Source organism: Neolamprologus brichardi, chromosome 6 (assembly GCF_056152115.1).
Source record: "Neolamprologus brichardi isolate AB-2024 chromosome 6, ASM5615211v1, whole genome shotgun sequence".
NCBI classification, from domain to species: Eukaryota; Metazoa; Chordata; class Actinopteri; order Cichliformes; family Cichlidae; genus Neolamprologus; species Neolamprologus brichardi.
In genome coordinates, this window is record NC_142109.1 from 21,117,911 (window position 1) to 21,138,180 (window position 20,270).

The 20,270-nt window shown below is 39.3% G+C and overlaps 3 protein-coding genes across 3 annotated transcripts; all 3 read left to right on the plus strand.

Moving 5' to 3' along the window:
• Positions 1–7,245: 7,245 nt before the first annotated feature.
• fdx2 (ferredoxin 2) lies at positions 7,246–9,971 on the plus strand. The gene is made up of 5 exons (XM_006787395.3): positions 7,246–7,453; positions 7,782–7,833; positions 8,401–8,507; positions 8,592–8,679; positions 8,793–9,971. The coding sequence occupies exons 1-5, from the start codon at positions 7,267–7,269 to the stop codon at positions 8,947–8,949; spliced, it is 591 nt and encodes a 196-aa protein (XP_006787458.1). The 5' UTR covers positions 7,246–7,266; the 3' UTR covers positions 8,950–9,971.
• Positions 9,972–10,784: 813 nt separating this feature from the next.
• On the plus strand, positions 10,785–16,896 carry zglp1 (zinc finger GATA like protein 1). The gene is made up of 5 exons (XM_035906410.2): positions 10,785–10,851; positions 12,699–14,174; positions 14,282–14,394; positions 15,994–16,087; positions 16,764–16,896. Exons 1-5 carry the CDS (start codon positions 10,841–10,843, stop codon positions 16,894–16,896), a joined length of 1,827 nt encoding a protein of 608 aa, XP_035762303.2. The 5' UTR covers positions 10,785–10,840.
• Positions 16,897–19,170: 2,274 nt separating this feature from the next.
• Positions 19,171–20,163, plus strand: LOC118453963 (forkhead box protein D3-A-like). The gene has a single exon (XM_035906318.2). The coding sequence runs from the start codon at positions 19,246–19,248 to the stop codon at positions 20,161–20,163; it is 918 nt and encodes a 305-aa protein (XP_035762211.2). The 5' UTR covers positions 19,171–19,245.
• The last annotated feature ends 107 nt before the right edge of the window (positions 20,164–20,270 follow it).

Here is a 20,270-nt window from a genome sequence, read left to right on the forward strand (position 1 = left end):
TTTTATCAAAATGGCTTCTCAGTGGAGAGACTTGCTTTTAGAAGCACGTCTGTCCTTAATGTTATCAATCATTTTGCTGCCTTGACAACAGGAAGCAGTCTGTTGGTTCACAGTCTGATGTTCCAAGTTGGAGATTGATGACATTTCCACGATGACCACTGTGTGATTGACAGCTCAATTTGCTTTAGCAGCTCTGACAGAAGAAGAAGCTGAAGAAGATGGTACACTCAATCCTGTGAGGTGTTTTTCTTTTAATCAGCAAAATCAGTGACAAGAAGCACATCAGTGCACCACGCTCTTGCACGGTCCTGCTTCTGTAAATAGACCGAAAAAGAGGAACAGGGTGCTGGTTGTTTTGTTTTCCACAGTTCTGTGTGGCATAAAGTTCTCTTTAAACAATATTCTCCGTGATACTTTACACAGAAATATGTCTCTACAAGCCTAAAGTTTGAATCAAGATAGCCTTGACCATGTAAAATTTATTTTTGGCAAAATACGTTGGCATGAGCCTCGGCCATCCTTGCAGTGGAGCAGACAGAGAAAAAAATATGTTGGAAAAATCACATAATTGCATTATCCAAAGCTGGAATCTAGAATTTGTTTAATCTGCATGTTGCATTGCCAGTTGCATTGTCAGTATAAATTAACTGGGCTTTTATTTCTCAAAAGAAGAACGTCAGAAGTACCTCCTCCCACTCTTCAGTTGCAAGACTACCAAATGAAATGTGTGTTCATTAGCCACAACAAACTATCCCCAGCAGCTCCACCGTCTACTCTGATTGTTTGCTAAAAGTTAATATGTTAGACAGTAACAGCAGATAAAGTAGGAAACAAAATACAGATTTCTTGGGCCAGGAGATGGGTGTCACATGCAAGGAAAGCAAGTCAGAAACTTTTCTGTGTGGACTAAAGGATTTCTGGTGACGCTCTTTTTATTGGATTCATCGACAATGACAAAGGATAAGCATGGAATGATGTGATCATGCTGTTGACACAGCTGTTCTCTCTTCAAATCTCCATTTTATGTTCATAACATTCAAGCCAAATTAGAGCAGATCTCATTTCTTTGTGTATTCAGATTTGTTGACACACTTTGTTACACCTCCATCACCTCAAGCTTCTGACCTAACTCTGCAGCCTTTCTTTATCTGGTGTCAAAGGTCAACAGCCAGCGGTCAATGCTGTCTATCAGAGGCCAGACAGAAGTCGAACAGAGTTCGAAAACACTAAACTGCGTCTAGACATCAAACTAAAGCAAACGTTACATTTGCTGGCCTCTGCACAACTTTTGTGTGTTGCGCGTAAAAGGTCATTAATCAAAAACAATGCAACACAGTGTCGGGCCCCAGGGAGACTCTTGAAGTTTTCTCACATTTAAATGTTTGACATACAGTACATAAAGAAAGAGTCCCGGAAGCATTAAGCTCTCCCAGACACTGAGTAAGAAAGCATTCGTCATGCCGTGATGCCAGGTCCCAGGCTGTTGCCGTGTTTACTCAGATTATGGTAAGTTTCCTTTTTGCCTGGCTGAGAAACAAGCTTTCCCACACTCGTGAAGCATGAAAGGGCATAAGGGCACTTTCTTTCTTTTTTAACCTGCTTCTAATTAGTGTGTGTGAGTCATCGGAGAGGATGGGACAATAACCGTGCTGCTCATATGCAGGCATGCACTTGAAATGAAGTATGCAAACACACACTGGTTTCAAGCTTTAAGATGAAGATTAAATGCAACTCAATTACAAAACATAGTCAGCAGTGATGATGAAACTAATCTCGACATTTCATTTTAACATAAAGGTCTCATTTAGCCGGGCACTAAAAGCTGAAGGAAGTAAACGCATTCTTTGGCTGCATCATTCAAAGCTGCTTCAAAGCCAGAGCTGTTCCATAAAGCATTAAAACTGTTCACTTCCTTAAAATCGCACATCTGACATCCATCTAACTCTAGGCAGATTGGTCCCAAAGGAGTGCAATAAAACATCTGAAATCAAACAAAATTGCTGCTGTCATTCAACTTAGTGGCCCAATAAACAACACCACAACTGATGATACTGACAATAAAGCCAGAAACGACATTAAATGCAGGAAATGAAATGTGAACAGAAAGCAGCCATTTTCAAGCGAAATCCTCCAACACTCGCAAACATTCAAGAACTTACACTTTCTTTTATTCTTAATGGAAACAAACAATCCAATTTGTTATTCTATAATCTTCCTATTGTCAGTGATCTAAATTCTTTCTGACTCACACAGTCGGTGGCGCTCATCCTCAACTCCATATATAATTGCTTCCATAACAACACCCACATGTATAGCTCCATTTTTTTTTCATTAAGGCTAAACTAAGTTTTACAAATGCTATTCGGAAATGAGTAGCCTATGTGCTGAAATTCGGGGGACTATTTTCCCCTGTGGTTAAATACTCATTGGGTAACTTATGCATGATCCTTATGAAAAAATAAATAAATAAATAAATAAAGAGACGTCATCCAGCTCTTTGGCTGTTATTGATCACTTTTGAATAGCTTGGAGATCAATGTGGAAAGCAAGATATACCGTATGGATTTACCTGCACTGCAAATTTTTGTGTTAAGGGTGAATCTTTTATGGTATTTTTCTAGCAGTGGCTGAATAAATATACATAAATATACATTCACTGGTCACTTTATTAGGTACAGCTTGTTAGTACTGGGTTGGACCCCCTTTTGGTTTTGAAATGTCTTTAATTCTTCATGGCATAGATTCAACAAGTCGCTGGAAATATTCCCGAGATTTTGACAGCATCAAACAGTTACTGCAGATTTGTCACCTTCACATCCATGATGGGACTCTTCTCTTCTTCTCTTGGCATGATTTGAGCTTTGTGATTATCCTGCTAAAAGCAGCTAGCAGAAGATGGTTATGCTGTGATCATGCAGGGATGGACATGGTCAGCAAGTAAACGGCCCAAAGTGTGCCAACAAAAACACCATTACACTACCACCAGCTTGAATGACTGTTGCAAGGCAGGAGGGACCCATGCTTTCATGTTTATGCCAAACTATAACCTTGACACCTGAATGTAGCAGAAGAGACTCCTCGGACCAGGCAATGCTTTTCCAATTTTCTGTTGTCCAGTTTCATTGCTCCTGTGTAGTCTTCTGCTGCTGTAATCGATCTTCTCGAGGGTTTGCTGCATTGTGCATACGTTGGTTGTAATAAGCGGTTGTTTGAGTCACCTTCCTGTCAGCTCGAAAGAGTCTAGCCATTTTGCTCTGACCTCTGGCAAGTCATCAACAAGCCATTTCCAGAGAACTGTTGCTGACTGGATATTTTCCTTTTTTTCTGACCATTTTCTGTAAACCCCAGAGACGGTTATGCGGGAAAATCACAGTTTTTTGTTTTTTTTTAACATTCAGACCAGCCGGTCTGGCACCAACAACAACCATGCCACATTCAGAATCGCTTAACTGATGCTCAGTTTGAACTTCAGTGAGTAGCCTTCATCATGTCTACATGCCTACAGGCACTGAGTTGCAGGTGATTGGATGATTCGAAATTTGCATTTAACAAATAAGTAGGCTGTTCGTGTGTACTTAACAAAGTATCCAGTGAGTGTATGTTATATAATAGGACTTGTTTAAAGTTAAAAAGAGGGAGGGAAAAGCTGCATTGTGGTGCATTGGAGAGAGGTGGGAGGGTGGGGTGTCATTAACAAGGAAAAAGAACAGGGGGAGTGCTGATAGGAGTAATTGAAAGCACCCAAAGTACTGCAGGCAAAAAAATTGTTTTTCCATGTCCCTGGAAACATAAACAGCACACATATATGCATGCTGTAGTTCCTGGAGATTCACCAGGTAACTGCATAACTGCAAAATGTCTCTGCACTATTCATAATGTCTCTGCTTAACTCTGGGTTAGCAACAATTGTTAAGAGAGGGTTGGTTTTTTTTAATCCAAGGGTGTGTGCTGTGTGACCACATCATTTCTAAGAAGTGTCTTGTTTAAATATTACAGTTGTGAGTAGATTAAAAAAGTATGAATGTGGGGGTGTTTGGGTTTTTGCACAGCATAGTCATCAGGAAGCAAAGAAAATGTAATCTTAAGGAACAGCTACAGGCCACCTAGCTAACCAAGTCAAGCGTTAAGAAACTCCACCCAATACATGTCAATACAGACTCAAAAACATGCGCACACACACACACACACACACACACACACACACACACACACACACACACACACACACACACACACACACACACACACACACACCACAGCGATCCTGCAGGACCTCAGGACAAAAGATGTAGTAGGGGATCTAAATTCACAGACTTCTCAGACACTCAGATAGTACTGTGCAGGTGTGTGTGTGTGTGTGCGTGAGTACACACATAAAAGTGTAACAGTGTTTCATTATGTGGATTTAGAGTACATTAAAAGTTATAATCTATATGCCAGCGAGTTGAGTGCAAGGGCTTACTATAAAATAAAGGGGAAAAAGCAGACAGAGGTCCCCATTTACTTTTTATTGCCATCCACATGGGAGGAACCTCCACAGCCAGAACCAGATGGGGTGTTTAGTGTGCATCTTAAACCCACTTTAAGTGTCTGCTTTTCCCCAAACCATAGGTCATTATGACACAGTGAAGGAAAGATAAGAAGTGAAACAAGACTTCTAGTGATATCACGCAGAATGAGCTCATCGTTTTTTATTATAGGGTCCCCGAGGCCAATAAATTACACCTCAAGTATCAACACGGCGCTTTTCTGCAAAAGGGTTACATGTTTAACAGCAGCTGACTTTTTGCTCGAGTGGAAGTTGAGCACAAGAGACCGAGCAAGAGAGAAACAGAGCGGCTGAGCCTTTAACCTGCCTCTAGTCATAACATTACGTCTTTGTCTTTACACACAGTGGTCTCAGTCATACAGGGTCCTGCTGCCAGCCTGCATCATTTCTTATCTAAGATTGCCTTCAGCACATGCAGAACAGGGCAAAACATGAATTTATTGTTGTGTACTGTAGGCCATTTACAGAGGGAAGCACTGGGGCAAAACTGTCTAATACTTCTGAAATATAACCTGCTTCCTTAATCAGAACCATATAATTTTAACAGGCTTAGACTAGTCAAAGCTGCAGCTGTGTTGCGTAGGTATGTTGTATAAAATGTCTTCTTTTAAACAGATTGAAATTTACTGCCATATTTTTTTTTCACATTAGGACGTTATTTATATTATAACACTGAAGTATGTTTTGCATATGTGCTTATAGCGCCTAAGTGTATGGAAAATGTATTTCTACAAGACATTTTGTTTAAATAGAAGGTAAAATAAAAAACCTATATAGTCTATAATAACTTAGATGTGCCGGTGCCTAATGGAGGCAAACTAATCTTGCTGTTTGTACTGAGTTCAATCTATTCTTTTTTTTAACCGTTAGTTGATTTCAGTTTATAATGAGTCTCCTGTGGTTAAATGTAATTTGGAACACGTTGTCTATTTTCTTTTTAAGGTATTAGTTCTTCAGTATTGTCTTTCAATGCTAGTTTATACAACTGTATAAAAGTCTTTAGCAATGACTCAGTGGAAAGACAATACTTGTTGAATATCTACTGAAACATTTGAAGACATAAATGGAAATAGAGTATATCTGCAAAAACATAGATAGTAAAAGTCTAGGGAGCTTGAAAGTCAGCTTTAGGTATGATCACCTTTATTTCTCAACATGGCCTGTACTTTCATAGGCAAGCTTTCTTATACTTTCTTTAAGTAGTCTTCAGGAATAGTTCTCCAGGCTTCTTGTATTAAATTCAAAGCTCTTCTCTGGATGTTGGCTGCCTTTTGTTCTGTTCTCTGTTAAGATGATCTCACGCTGCTTTAATAATGTTGAGGTCCAGCCTCTGGGGAGAAGCAGGGTAAGAAGCAGGGTACACCTTGGATGGGTCTCAGTCTGTTGTTTGTCTGTTGTTCAAAAACCATTCACACTCTCATTCACTAATTAAACTAATCCCACTGACTGCATGTCTTGAGACTGTGGGAAAAAGCCAGAGTACCCAAAGAGAACCCACGCACACATGTGGAGAACACGCTGAAGGTCAGTGGATTTAAACCCAGGACCTTGCTATGATGACTCAGTGCTAACCACCACACCACTCTTCTCCCATGTTCCATTGTGTGCGCGTGTGTGTTTTGCTTTCTGTCCCAGTTTGCTTTTACTGGACTGACAGAATGTTTGGAATCATTTTCATATAAAAAAAATTATTATATTGGCTCTCAGATCCTTCCCAAACGGTTTTGCATGGTGGATCAAATTATTATTATTATTTTTGCATTCTGAATTCTATCAGCTTTGACATTTAGACTCAAACTGACAGTCTCCACTGTGGTTTACAGATGGCTGTAGATACTTTATATCCTATATATGAGGATTTGAACCAGAAATGTCAAATTCAGATTCATCATTTCATAAGACCTGTTGCCGTCTCAGCCTTTTCCCCCTGTTTCCCTTCCTTAGCAGTTCCTTCTTCACATCCACCCTTTCACTGAGACCATGTCTGTTGAGGCTGAATCAAACAGCAAATGCAGAGGGGCAAGATGCACCTCTCAGGTCCTGTGTCAGGGTTGTGCTGGATCTTCTTCTCTTTCTTAAGTACATGACTTTCCGATACTGTTCATCTGCTGTGGGTAGTTTTCTTTTAGGCCTGCCATTTTTTTGCCATTCACTTGTGCAGTTTCCTCATTTTAAGGAATTACATGGAAATCTGCCTGTGTGAAAGTAAAATAGAAATAAATGAGGGATGGCTCGAGACTTTTTCGTGGTGCTGTACTTCAGTACAAAATCCCGTGGTACTTAATTACATACGTACTTCAATTTCTAAAATATATGAGAGCTTTATGTGCTGACTTTTTATAGCAAGCTGTATCATAAAATTATTCATATGTGCAACCTGTTAAACAGATAAGCAGTGAAAATAAAGTTAAAAAATACAGCATTCACATATTAATACAACAACACTAATGACTATATCATAGACAGTCCCTCTCACAGGCTTCTTTCAACATAATGAGCTCTGCCACTTTTAGCACTTTCACTAAATTTTATCGTATAAGTTCATTTAGGTCCACGTGTAAACGTTTGCAACACAGACATAATCGGCCTTCTCTCACGTGCAGCTGGTGACGCGGGGGCACCCTCTGCTGTCAGAGCAGCTCTACACAGCAGAAATGTCGCCGCTTCGTTGCTAGTTTCCTATTGGCTGCGTGCAGTCATGTGACCAAAACAGAGTCATGGCGGCCTCTGCTGCAGTCCGGTCGAGCATGGGACTGACTTTGAGGCTTTCTCGAGTTATCCCGGACTGTAGCACGTGTCCACTGTCCAGGTTAAAGTGTAATGCGAAGAATGTGGCTAGTTTACAAAGGACGGGGTCCTTTAATAGTCTCCGGACGATAAACCGACACTTACAGACGAGTATAGGTGAGTGATGCAACCTGCTAAAATTTAGCTTAAAGCCGGTTTTCCTGTCAGGACTGTTGGTTTACGATAAGTCTGAATAAGTGCTCATGAGTTTTCTTCTTGGTGAAGTTTCAGTCATCGGCGATGCCAGCCACGTTTGGTCAGTAAAATTAGCAGTTATCTGCCTGGAAAGTCGGTTCAATAACACTTGCGTAACTTCGTTTCGGCAATCCCAGTTAGGGATGTGAAACTTGGGTGCAATAAGTAAATCAGTCCCATTATCAAAGTGAAGGAGCTGATGTCACCTTTCAATCTCACAGTAATAATGGCTGTGTTGCTCTTTCCCCAGGTCTTTACCACAGTGAGGAGGGGAGCTCCAATGCAGAGGACCCTGAGGATGTGTAAGTCAGCTGAGGCTTTTATTGTGAAATAACAGGGTACGGTGAACTGCACATACATGGATACATCGTAATACTTTTAATGAGAATTGTTATCACAGCTACTTCTGTCAAAAACTAAAGCCGAAGTTAGACTTAAGTGTAAATGGAAAATTAAAACTCACAACCAAGGCAGCGGCTGGATCCAGTTTAAAAGCACCCTAAACCATTAAAGAGTGCTTATGTGAGTTATTAATTTGAGAGCACATACTTAAAAATAAGCAGACCTCTTGTTGCATTTAAAGTTATTCTTATTTAAAAAATAAATAAAATGCCAGATAAGATTAAAAAATAGACCTCTGATACTTAATAGATAAAATCATTTAGAGATTTTCAGACTTCATTATTTATATATATTTTGTATATTATAAGTTGAGGATGGTGAAATAAACACTTTAATTATCCGTTTCTTTGAAAAACAAAAAACAAATTTACTTTAAGAGCTCATGTAATCTTGAATGCATCACAGACATAAAATGTTGTATCACCTGTTTGTTTGTTGCTTTTAATAGTTTGATGTCTTCTGTTCAGTGTCAACGTGGTGTATATAGATCGGTCAGGCCAGAGGATCCCTGTGAAAGCTAAAGTGGGAGACAGTGTCCTCTACCTGGCTCACAAGCATGGCATTGACCTGGAAGGTGAGGGTCGTTACAGATGAACTGTAGATGAACACCATTATCCTTGCACCATTGTCATTGAGATATTTGTCTTGTAATATTTAGGAGCCTGTGAGGCGTCTCTTGCTTGCTCAACATGTCATGTTTATGTGAGTGCTGCTCATTTTGACAAACTGCAAGAACCTGAAGAGAGGTAGGACTGCTACCAGTGCCATCTTATTTAACCATGTCACATTAAGTTTGACAAATCTATGTGATGCAGTTCGAAAGAAAATCATTATTATTGACACATATATCCATTCATAGGGAGGATGACATGCTTGACATGGCGCCGATGCTGCAGGAGAACTCCAGGCTGGGATGTCAGATCATTCTTACTCCAGAGCTTGATGGGATTGAAGTCACCTTGCCCAAGGTCACCAGGAACTTCTACGTGGATGGCCATGTTCCCAAACCTCACTGACAAGTGAGATAGGGTGTTCAGAAAAATTGAAGCTTTTAGCTTTGCACTAAGCACCATATGTACTGGTTGAGTTTGGGAGGGGGGTGCAACCATGAAGAAAAGCATGACAAGGACAGAAAAGTCCGTAGCAACTCCCAAGATGTCTTAACAACTGACTAATTCTACAGTTAACCACTGACAGGACAGTCCTAGGCAGAGTCAGACACTACATCTCACAGGTGATGTTACTTCGGGGGGGAAAAAAATCTTTAAAAAACGAAAAGATGTTTAACAAATCCTGTATTTTTTGTTTTGTTTTGGGGGGGTTGTGGCGTCTTCTCAGGCCAGCTTTAAGACACAATTCAATCAAACTGTTCTTTTTTTTTTTGGAAAAAAGAGAGAACTGCAGGGGGAGACTTTATTTAACAGAGTTAAATCTTTGTGCTGATTAATGGAACATTCCTTGTTACAGCTCAAATGCGCACAAGTATCACAAGATTGTTGTTATTGTTTTGGCTAGTCCATTATTATCATTATATGCATAGCATTTACTTTTGTATGCACCATGCTCATTTATACATTTTTGTGTCTATGATGTAGAAGTACATGCTCACTGCCACAATCATCCTATTCTGCAAGACAGAAAAAAGCCATAAACAGTCATGTTTGCCTGATTCTTAAACACGGGCTCCTAAGAAATCAAAGCAGAATTTATACTGTTGAAACTTATTTTGTATTTGCTCCAAAAATTTCAGAAACGTTCATGTCAATTGCATTTCAGATAAAAAGGTGCTTTCTTTGTAACTGTCAGTGATTAAGGCTTGATTAGAGGATCTGGTCCAGCTGGATCCACAGCAGGATGTTGGAAGTGGAAGTATGTCTGCTTGGAAGCTGGTGATCTTCATGTTACCATAGTTTAAGTTTACCACATCTACCTTTTACTCAAGTCTACTGTACTTGTCCAACTTACGCACAAGTGAATTGTGTATTTTATGTCTGATGAAATACAAATATTTTAAGTTGTGCAATAAAATCTGTTTAAAAAGCTATTTTGAGTAGTGCACTCATTACCTGGGCTTTCCCAAAAAGGTCACCGTGCCCCCTCAGCTGAATTCGACTGATTTCAACTTGAGTCACCCAGGTTATTGCTGCCCAAGCTGAAGTTAATTGGTTAACCAAAGCTCAGTGCTTCTGCAGCAGTTGCAGAAAATGGTATAACTGGGAAGGATAGTGAGGTTGGAGTGGTTGAGCCAAATGCAAGTCGGACTTCAGGAAGTATCCCTATGGATTTGGAGCTAAAAAGAACCAAAGTGCAAAAAAAAACCTCAACTCACAACCATCAAGCATGTGATGAATTTAAATGTGGCTCTTGCTTTTGTACATATTTTATTTTATAACCTCATGTGTGTGACTGCTAGTGCAAATGCACATCTGTGAAAGGTTTTAATATAGGTTGTTAAAAGTGAAATGACGACTTCAACCAGATAGCCCCCTGTCAAAATTGGTTACCTGGTGATGACCTTAACTCTTTAGCCAGCAACCTTACAATAACAACTCAAAGGCCACAATACTGACCTTATCACTGACTCACCAACAGTTAAATAACCATTACTGGCTGCATGACTAGCTAACAGCCATTGCCGGGGAAAAGAAAAAGGTTTTTCCACTTGCGTATCCAGGCAAGTAGTAGCTACAAAATGAACAGGAGTTAGGAGTGGCAAAGCTTTTATACCCAGACAGGCTGTAATCTAGAAAACGGAAAACACCCGCGTACCTTCTTCTGGCCCCAGAATCTGATCCAGTCATAGCAACCAGCTTCAGTGGTTCGAGTTCCCCAGCAAATCGACACGCTTAATTTTTTATTTGACAACGGATTGAAGATCACGGGTGAGCGTCGAGATTGGTACTCCACATGAATGTCAGGTAGAGTGGGCTGAACGCTTGTAGTTAGAGTTAGACCACGAGTTTTAAACGTGTTCATCTCATGATAAAGACACTGTTAGCTAGAGGCCATCACAGGTCAAAAACATAGAAGACAAAGATCGATTATGGCAGGAGGTGAAGGTGATGCACGATTACAGATAATGATTCGGAATATGCAATCATTTAACTTGACGAGTGCTTACTGAGATCTGATACTGAGTTTACGTAAAGCGAGTCATTGCCTACAGAGTTTATTTAAATATAATCACAATGCTAAATTGTAGATCTGCTTGCATGCGCTGTAGAATTATCTATTTTTGATTAAACTTTTAGGCATTCGTTTTTTCATGGCCTGTAAGAGGAAAAAAAAATCAATGATTTCAAAAGCATTCATTTTAACGCATTAACGTAATATTAGTGGGATTTGCTGCTGCGCTCGCGACGGCCCACAACCGCGAAAAATTTAGGCTACTCGACGTTCTAGAAGGCAGGAAGTGCAACATTTGACGTTTCCAAACACGTTTAAACGCCACAGAAAAGTTTTGTTACAGTCTTTCCGGTGAGTTGAACTAGTTACATTTTTTTAAAGTTCTTTTTTGATACAAAAACAAACATAGCATTAGCTTATCTGCTGTAACTGCATGCATATAATTGGCCGCATTAGCTCAGTTTTAGGATAGCCTTAGCCATTTTCTGTTTCACCTATGTGCATTAATCCATGCACAAAATACCAAAACATACGTTTGCTGTGTAAATTACAATTTTTTTCTGAGACAAAATGTAATTTATAAAAAAAATTATTGATCCAAATATAACAGTTAAAATAATGTTGCGCCTATCTTGTCTGGAAAAGGAAGAGAAAAACAGTTAGTGACAGTAAAGAGGAAGTGATGAATGATTGACTCCGGTGCTAACACCAAAGGTAGACAAATGTCAGACCTCTTAATATAATTTGTACATTCCATTCTTTTCTGACCAGATTTAATGTGTTGCTCTAATAAAACCCTGTTACCCAGTGTTACCAAAAGAACCTCCTTGACTTTGAGTCTTACAATCGACTCCTAGTATCTTTTTCTGAGCAGAATGTGTGTATAAAAAAACAGCATTTCTGTGATCCTGAGTATTTATGTCATTTGTTTGTCATTTGTATTACATAATGTATAAACAAAAGAAATAAATAATTATCTTGATAATTAATCTTGTGTAATATCATACGGTTACTGTATCATTTTTAATAACATGTTTATAAATTACTTTCTTAGCTCGCAAGAAATCTTTTTAATCTGTTTCCCTTGTAATAGACTTAATTATTATATGAATCGTGTATTTAAAAATATGTAAGAAAAATAAATAAATAAAAATAAAAAATTGAAATTAAATAGTGAAATTACTACAAAAAAGTGTGACTATTGAAAAGCTGGGCAAGGTCGATTTCAACAGTTGTTTATTTGAAATTTATTGAGTATTTATTAATGGTCAATAATTTATTAAAAATAAATTGTTTTTCCTTAAATACGCAACAGAAAATTACATAGCGTCCAATTTAACCATTTTTGAACCCTAAATTGTCTTCCAGTTATATGACCCACATATTTAGGCTATGCTATTATTTTACGTTATATAAAATATTTAGCTGCTTGCAGTCAACTTGTTGCTTGTGGACTATTGATAGAAACTAATATCTTTCAATGACCTGTGGTAGGAAGCATATTTGTCATGTCAGAGGTGTAAAGGGCTAAAGGTACAATATTTTGTAATAGAGAAAAGATGAAGGGAACGTACAGGGAAAACATGCACAGATTTACCTCTGCTAGTCCTAAAGCTATTTGTTCCTATTCATATTGCAGACTGTGCCTCAGTATGAGTACGAAATCAAGGATGCAAGCTGACTTTATCCAGGGAAGCCAGAGCAAAGTGGAACACGATTCACCCCAGTCTGCACTCTTCTACCTTTTCCAAGAAGTTTCCAAGCTTGTATCCCCTATCCACAACAGTTTCCCAGACTCAAATCTACCCAGTGAATCACAGATTAAGACATATAGCCAGGATCCTTTAGTAATTAAAAAAGAAGAGGGTCCACATTCATTTGAAGCCTCTGCTAGTTCTGTCCAGGATACTTTAAAAATGAAAATGGAAGGCGACGCACATTCATTTCATACCTGTAATGGTTCCTGCCACCATAGTTTGTCTTGTTCGCTGCCATGTAATGAGCTGAAAACGGTAAATGAGGAGTGTCAAAGCAGCAGTGTCACAACTACATCACAGTGTGAACGCAATAGTCCCTGGAAAGTGCTGAGCCTGATCAACTTGCAGTGTGAAAAGCTGCTTCATTTGGAAAATCTTGAGGTGTTAGACCCAAGTTCAGCCTCATCTGCCACGAAATTAGGCTATTCAACAGTCACATTATCCACTGCAGCACCAGATGTTACAGAAGCTGCAATTGAAAGTGACACTCTAACTGGTGAATGCATGTTAGGCCCATCTCCTAATCTCTTTGAGAGACAAGAAATCACACCCTCTGTCAGTGCTGATGAAAAAGTGACAGGAAGACCCACAGGAGATGGATTTAAACTACAGTGCTGTGTGAAAGACTCCGAGATGGGTGTTCAGCTTGAAACTGCTGAGACAACAGACACTGACAGAGCAGACTCGCCGGGAGACAGTACAACAGCATCTCTGCATCCTCAACACAAGAGCAAAACAGAAGTTAACTTCACTGTCAACACACAAATTGGGTGCAGCCAGGAGTGTGAGAAGGATTGTTCTTCTAGCAAACAGGATATTTTAAATGCACCCTTTTTTGTATATGCTTTATCACAAGCACACAATGCATGTCTTAATACTAAGCTAACTTGTAATTCAGATGATGAGACTTGTACTACTCTATCAAAGCCAGTACTGTCACTAGATATTAATGCAAATCTTACTTTATCTGTGGAAGCTCAATGTGACAGCAGGCTGCCTCCTCTGAGCCCCATCCAACTTTGTTCCCAATCACCATCACTTACATTCAGCGCTCCAGAGAATTCTCTCTTAGGTTCAAAACCAGATGAATGTGCATATGCCCCCATAGATGGAGACACCCCTCCAACTGCCCCGATAAAATCTTCTGCACCATCCAAAGCAGAACTTTGGACAATGCAAAAGGAGGATCACGGTTCATCTTCGCACCAGTGGAGAACTAAGACTCCTAGAAAACAGCCTTGTCCCAGTCGCAGTGTTGATATTCAAGACCCAGACTTCCAGGGAGTGACATTCAGGATGGACACGGAGCTAGACGAAAGCAGGGAGCAGTGTCGGCTTCTCATAACTTCAAAATACAGGTAGACAAACACATCTTCGGTACACGCCATGTATTACAAAACGTGGTAGGAGCTTACATGAAATCCTCTCACATTATTGGTGTTTTATGTGTGTGTACCCACAACAGCAAGGAACTCTGCAGGAGTGTGAGAAAACCCAGGCTGAGGACACGGTCATCACAGAAATCATTTAAAACTAGCAGCTCAGACGAGGAGAACGGCCACACAACCAGTGTTTTAAGTGAGTACCCCCTAACTATGTCCTCAAGCAAGCTGCTCGTTTATTTTACTGTTTTTCCTGGATCATCTAACAGAAGATGCAGAGAAGAGTTTACAGAGTATTTTGCTTGTTTTAATTTGATTTTTCAATGTTAAAAATTAAGCTCAAAGTACAATTTTTTTTTTAGCATATTTCAGTGTTATTTAGTTTTTTTTAATATAATAATGTGCATTAAATTAAAGACATTCTGAACAAGTGTTACAGGTCATGTTGGCATCTTAGTCTTAACACAGTTTGAGACTGGATTTGTAAAAAAAATTATTTAGTTATCTAATACAGACACACTGCATTTTTCAACTTTAACTAAATTAATATGAGGAAAAAATAGATTTTTTTTATGCAGCCCAAAAGTGTGTCTTAGAAAAACTTTGTCTTAGGAGACTTTATCCAGAATACAACACCAAACTAACCCCAGATGGTGAAACACTCAGCAAAACATCCCAATATATTAATATTGGAAATAAAAATATATAACTTTTTGTAAGAAAAAATAAAGTATGTAAAATACAGTATATTAAGTAAGTATCTGCAGCATTACAGTGTTATAGAAGTGCATTTGTGTGTGATACCCATAATCTCCACTAGAGGACACCACCACCTTAGAAATATGTAACCCAACAGGGTCAGACAGGTGTGACTGTTTCAAACAAGTGTTTAGGAAAGTTGTGGTTTAAATAACTTGAATAACCAGAACGGGAATGTCAGCTAAGACAACAGAAAAATAAGCTCAACTTTAAATAAATGTACTTATCATCAGCTAAAGATCTGAGTGCTAACACTATTAAAAAATACTCTAAATAATTTTTCATAATTCATATCTTTAATTTCATTCAATTTCATTCATAATTTTTCAAATCTTTTCTTCTCCTATACAAAGTTTCTTTACAAATCTATAACTATTTGACATTTGCGTATGTTTCATTTTTGGTAAAGTGGGAATGTCAGTGCGCTGTATTTCCAGCAGCACCAAAGAGCCAATCTTCTCGACAGATATGCAGCCTTGTTCTCATATATTGGTCAGTTAACAGAAAATGCCGTATAAATGTTCCAGTGAAGTTGTAGATTGTAGTTGTATTTTTAAAAAATATAAATGTCTTTCACTCAATTGAGGTTATTGTCTGGAGTCGGTTATTGTTTAATAATTTGATACAGTTTTTGAGGCGTAAAATTACAAATGTATCTTTAACCTCCTAAGACCTGAACTCTTTCATGGCATGCATTTTTAATTTCTCTTTGCTATTTGGGCTGATTGGGAGCTGATAAATGTAAAAATAAAGAATCATCTTTTTACCTGATGTAGTTTCTGAGAGGAGGATATCAGGACCTTGTAGAGCAAAATTTAGTATTGTGGTCTAGACAACCCAAAATGTGATGTCCACATATGTGGACACCAGGTCCTAGGAGGTTAAATGATTATTGCAAATGTAGTCACAATGTTTGGTTGCATTAAAACACTTCCTTAATTCAGATAAAAAAAAAAATGCTTGGCAATAAGTGATTTAAGCACACTCAGTTCAGTTTTACTGCTACTTGCTTAATCTTTCATTTCTGTTTCACTAGAGGGTAAAGTTTGTGCATCATGCTGCACCAGGAAGACCCCCATGTGGAGAGATGCCGAGGACGGGACTCCACTGTGCAATGCCTGTGGGATAAGGTAGCTCGATATTCAATATTCAATGTCTTAAACACTGAAGCTGTGCATTAGGGCTGATCACAATAATCAATTGGATTATTCTGATTTTTAACAGAGTCTTAAATTTTCTTTGTGTCCTCATTGATGATGTTGAAGTATAGCTTAAAGGAATTAATATATTCTAACTTGTATTTTGTGGAAACCTGTTCCAAATCAGTTTGTGTTGATGTTTACTTATTTTGCCATCGTTTTTCATCATGTTTTGAGCAGTCAGTTGCCACAACACTGTGCAGTTAAACAAGTTCAGGCCTCACAAACAACAGAAATGATCAACTTATTTTTTTCCATTCTCACAAGAGTCTGACTGCATCTTACAGAAACTTTACTTCATGCATGACTAATGCATTAAACTCATGATTGCATGAAACGGCATGTTAGTACTCACTGGCTCATAATTTCTCTTGTGAAATAAACACAGGTTAGCTTTTGAAATAAGGAGTAGTGCTGGGCTCAAAAGAATGTGCAGACAATCTACTTTGGAAAAGTATTAAATGTCCATGCTTGTAAAATGCCTTGTAGTATTATTACAAGTCAGTCATCTGCCTATGATAATTTGACTAAACAGCATTTATGCACCTGAGCATTAAAGGGCAAATAGTTGAACCACCACTGCATTTTTTTTCTCTTACTTTTGAAGGTATAAGAAGTACAGGGTGCGCTGTGTCAACTGCTGGCATATCCCTCGGAAAGAGGGCAACTCCAACGCGTGCTGCCTCAAGTGTGGAAACTTTGTGAGGCTGACCTCAGCTCAGCGGAAACACACCACCTAGGGAACTTGCACACAGCACAGGTTTTTATGCCCACATGTGACAGAGCTTTGCACAGACGCACACAACAGTTTGAAACAATACTCGCTGCTCTCGTAAATCTTTACAGTTCACTACAGATATGACTACCTCTTACCTGACTCAAGGTATTTAAATTCGTTTTACTGTTATAGCACTGTACCTCAGACAATAGTACACATTTACCTCTATGACTGTGTGCGTCAAAGTAATAAAAAAACAACATTTAAATTTGTATGGAGAAAAAAGTATTTTCTGTACTGATCCTATTTCTGCTCCTTAATTTGTATTTAGCATGTGTGATGGAGCTTAGAAGGTTTGCTTTTTGTTTTTTGGTTTGTTTTTTTTCACCAAGAGGGATATACTGAGGACGCACAGACTTTGTAGCAGAGCTGAGAATCCTTTATACAAATAAATGGGATACTGAAGGACCACTGTCAGAAAGTGACGCATTCAGTGGAAAGTTTAGTCGTGAAATTTTTCATCGAAATAGCTTCAGTGTCGCTTACATATAATGGTCAGTAGTACCCGACAGCTGTAATAGAAAGTTATTTCTGTACAGGCCCTGAGCTCAGTGCTGTTTTTCACTGTTATTAACTGTAAAACACTCCTACTGCTCCTAATCCTGACAGCGACAGTTCAGTTACTAAGTTCATCAGATACATTTAGTTGAACAAGTTAAATCAAGCTATTTATTTTGTTGTCTTTGTTGTTGTTTTTTCTAATTGTGGTTGTAATAAGTGGTCACTTTTCTTTGGTATTTATTTGGGCCATTGTTTCTGAGCATTATTTTATTTGGCTTGTTAAATCGGTGTGTAGATTTCCTTAGTATTGCTGGTTTCTGTGAGATGGGGAAAAGGGGTTTTGTGTATGTTTGCATGGGTTTTTGTTTGTATTAAATTCATGAACAAACCTGTGTCTCCCCGTTCTTCATTTAAGAATTTAGCTTAGTATTGCAGTGACTGTAAAATGATAAATTGATTTCAAATGGGTGCACATATCAAATTAAAGTACAGTGAGAGGGAAGAAATGTTCAGTAATGAGGCTTCCCACAGTTCCTTCAGCCCACCATGCACTACAGGCCTGCTGGCCAAGTGGGTGGCCTCGCACGGATTGATACAGTGCAGCTATTATTTCAAAATGGATTACGTCTTCTTGAGTTGGCTCTCTTGCCATGTGCTAAACCATCCAGCAAAGAGCAATACTGAAGGAAATGAGCGCTATGTAAGCCAAGGACATAAAAGAGAGCTCAAGCTCAATGAAATTCATATGCCTGCTCTTATTTTACATTACACATGCCCCAAAACGTCTCACCTGCTGCGGTCATTTAAACATCAGCTATAATCAATAATGAATGAATGTACACAAATCAAATTTTATGGCACTTGGCAGCCTGTCCAGCTTTGTACTTCTGATACTCAGTGCAGTTCAAAGACGAGCCTTATGCATTTACTCAGTTACGTTTGCTTAAAGACCTCTGTGGAGATTTATTCATTTTAATTGTTGCTGAAACATTATGGGTACATAAAATACGGCTAATTGTTCAATTAGCAGATAGTAGATAAAATGGCTAAGCCTGGCTCTCCAACCCTATTGTGCAATGTTAAGGGTGAAATACTTTTTCTGTTTTGCTTTTGCAGTTTCACTTTAATTAGAAGGCATTGTTTTACTGCTTGATGTATACCATTCATCAAATCTAGCAAATGAAATGTATTAAGTCTTTTTTTATAGTCGCAAAATTCTGTACACAAAAAGGGTACAATAAATAAGAACACGAAGTGGCATAATAGCCAAGAAAAAGAACAACTTACTCGGTACACACGCAACGATTACTGAGTCAGAAAACTGTGTAGATCCCCAAAAAGTTTAATAAATAAATAATATGCATCATGGACGTGCAGTTAAAATGTACTGGAAAGCAAATCACAACAGTAAAAAACAACATATAAAGAAGGAAGAAAAGAATAAAAAATAAGACCTTTATTTAAAAAAACAAAACAAAAACAACTATTTAAAGCGTGTATACACTGGAGAAAATATGCATGAGTTAGTGTAATTAGTGTAACCACGCCTTCAGTATCATCATTTAATTTCTCTATCTTTGATTAAATAAAGTGTTTTTCCCCCACAGCTTCAGGTTTGTGGATACCTGCAGCTGTGTTAAAACAGACTGCGTGAGGAGGAGGGGGAAGTTCGGAGTGGGAGGCTCAAAAGTCAGGATGCAGTCAGATGCGCGACTGTTTTTGTGAATGAAAGGAAACGAGGGGGTCTCCTCTTTCTGTCCTAGACAGGCACTGAATCTCGCCCGCTGGGGCCTACCGGACAGTCCGGATCATGACGCTGGACAACAAGCCCATGGGTGAGGCGGACATTGAAGTGGGGGGCCAGGCGGACTGCAGAGAAGTTGTGAGGAGGACAGATGTGTCAGTGTTCGTGGAGAGTAATGTAGACTTGGAGCGACGGCCTTCATCCTTTTCTCCTGGCGTGCAGGGAGAGGACGACTTTGAAGTCCGACTGCAGGAGGGTCCCGGAAGGAGAATTACCTCGGTGAAGCCTCCGTACTCTTATATCGCTCTCATCACCATGGCCATCCTCCAAAGCCCCAAAAAGAGGCTCACTCTCAGTGAGATATGCGATTTTATCAGCCAGCGCTTTGTTTATTATCGGGAGAAGTTCCCTTCGTGGCAAAACTCAATCCGTCACAACTTGTCTTTGAATGACTGCTTTGTCAAAATGCCCCGGGAACCCGGGAACCCAGGCAAGGGGAATTACTGGACTCTGGATCCCATGTCGGCGGATATGTTTGAAAATGGGAGTTTTCTTCGTCGCAGGAAACGCTTTAAGAGGCAAAGTTTATATTTGGCACCGATGAAAGGCTTCAGGGCGCAGGAGCTCACTTTGATGCCCGCTTTTCCTCTCCTCGGAGTGCGCAGGGTGGTCTCTAGTCTCCAGAGTCCTGATTTGTACCGAGATCAGGATCTAGAAAGTGGTTTCGAGTCCCGGGTTATCCCCAACAGACCACCTGTAAGCAGCGTCACACCTGCGCTTTCCTCGATCCTCTCCAAAAATTTCCCTTCTTGTCAAAACTTTGAACATTTGGACGCCGGATGCTGCGCAGCTGTGCGATCTTTGCCTCCAACCTCCTGCCTCCTGCATCCCGTTTCACTCCCCGGAATGATACCCAACTTCACTCTTTCGCAGCTGCCTGCTTCTCCCGACGGGATCTTTAAGATTTCGTCTAGTTTAATTTAATCTAATGATGTGCGCCTGCACTGAGACCGACAAGGCTACCAAATACTGAATCTGATTCCCTGAAGTAAATGCTTTCAACTCGGATGTTTTTAAAATCTTTCAGTGTG

Coding starts and splice junctions, on each gene's coding strand:
- fdx2 (XM_006787395.3), top strand. CDS start 7,267: ATGGCGGCCTCTGCTGCAGTCCGGTCGAGCATGGGACTGACTTTGAGG. Junction 7,454..7,781: donor ACACTTACAGACGAGTATAG/GTGAGTGATGCA, acceptor CTCTTTCCCCAG/GTCTTTACCACAGTGAGGAG. Junction 7,834..8,400: donor GCAGAGGACCCTGAGGATGT/GTAAGTCAGCTG, acceptor TCTTCTGTTCAG/TGTCAACGTGGTGTATATAG.
- zglp1 (XM_035906410.2), top strand. Junction 14,175..14,281: donor CTCATAACTTCAAAATACAG/GTAGACAAACAC, acceptor TACCCACAACAG/CAAGGAACTCTGCAGGAGTG. Junction 14,395..15,993: donor CCACACAACCAGTGTTTTAA/GTGAGTACCCCC, acceptor CTGTTTCACTAG/AGGGTAAAGTTTGTGCATCA.
- LOC118453963 (XM_035906318.2), top strand. CDS start 19,246: ATGACGCTGGACAACAAGCCCATGGGTGAGGCGGACATTGAAGTGGGG.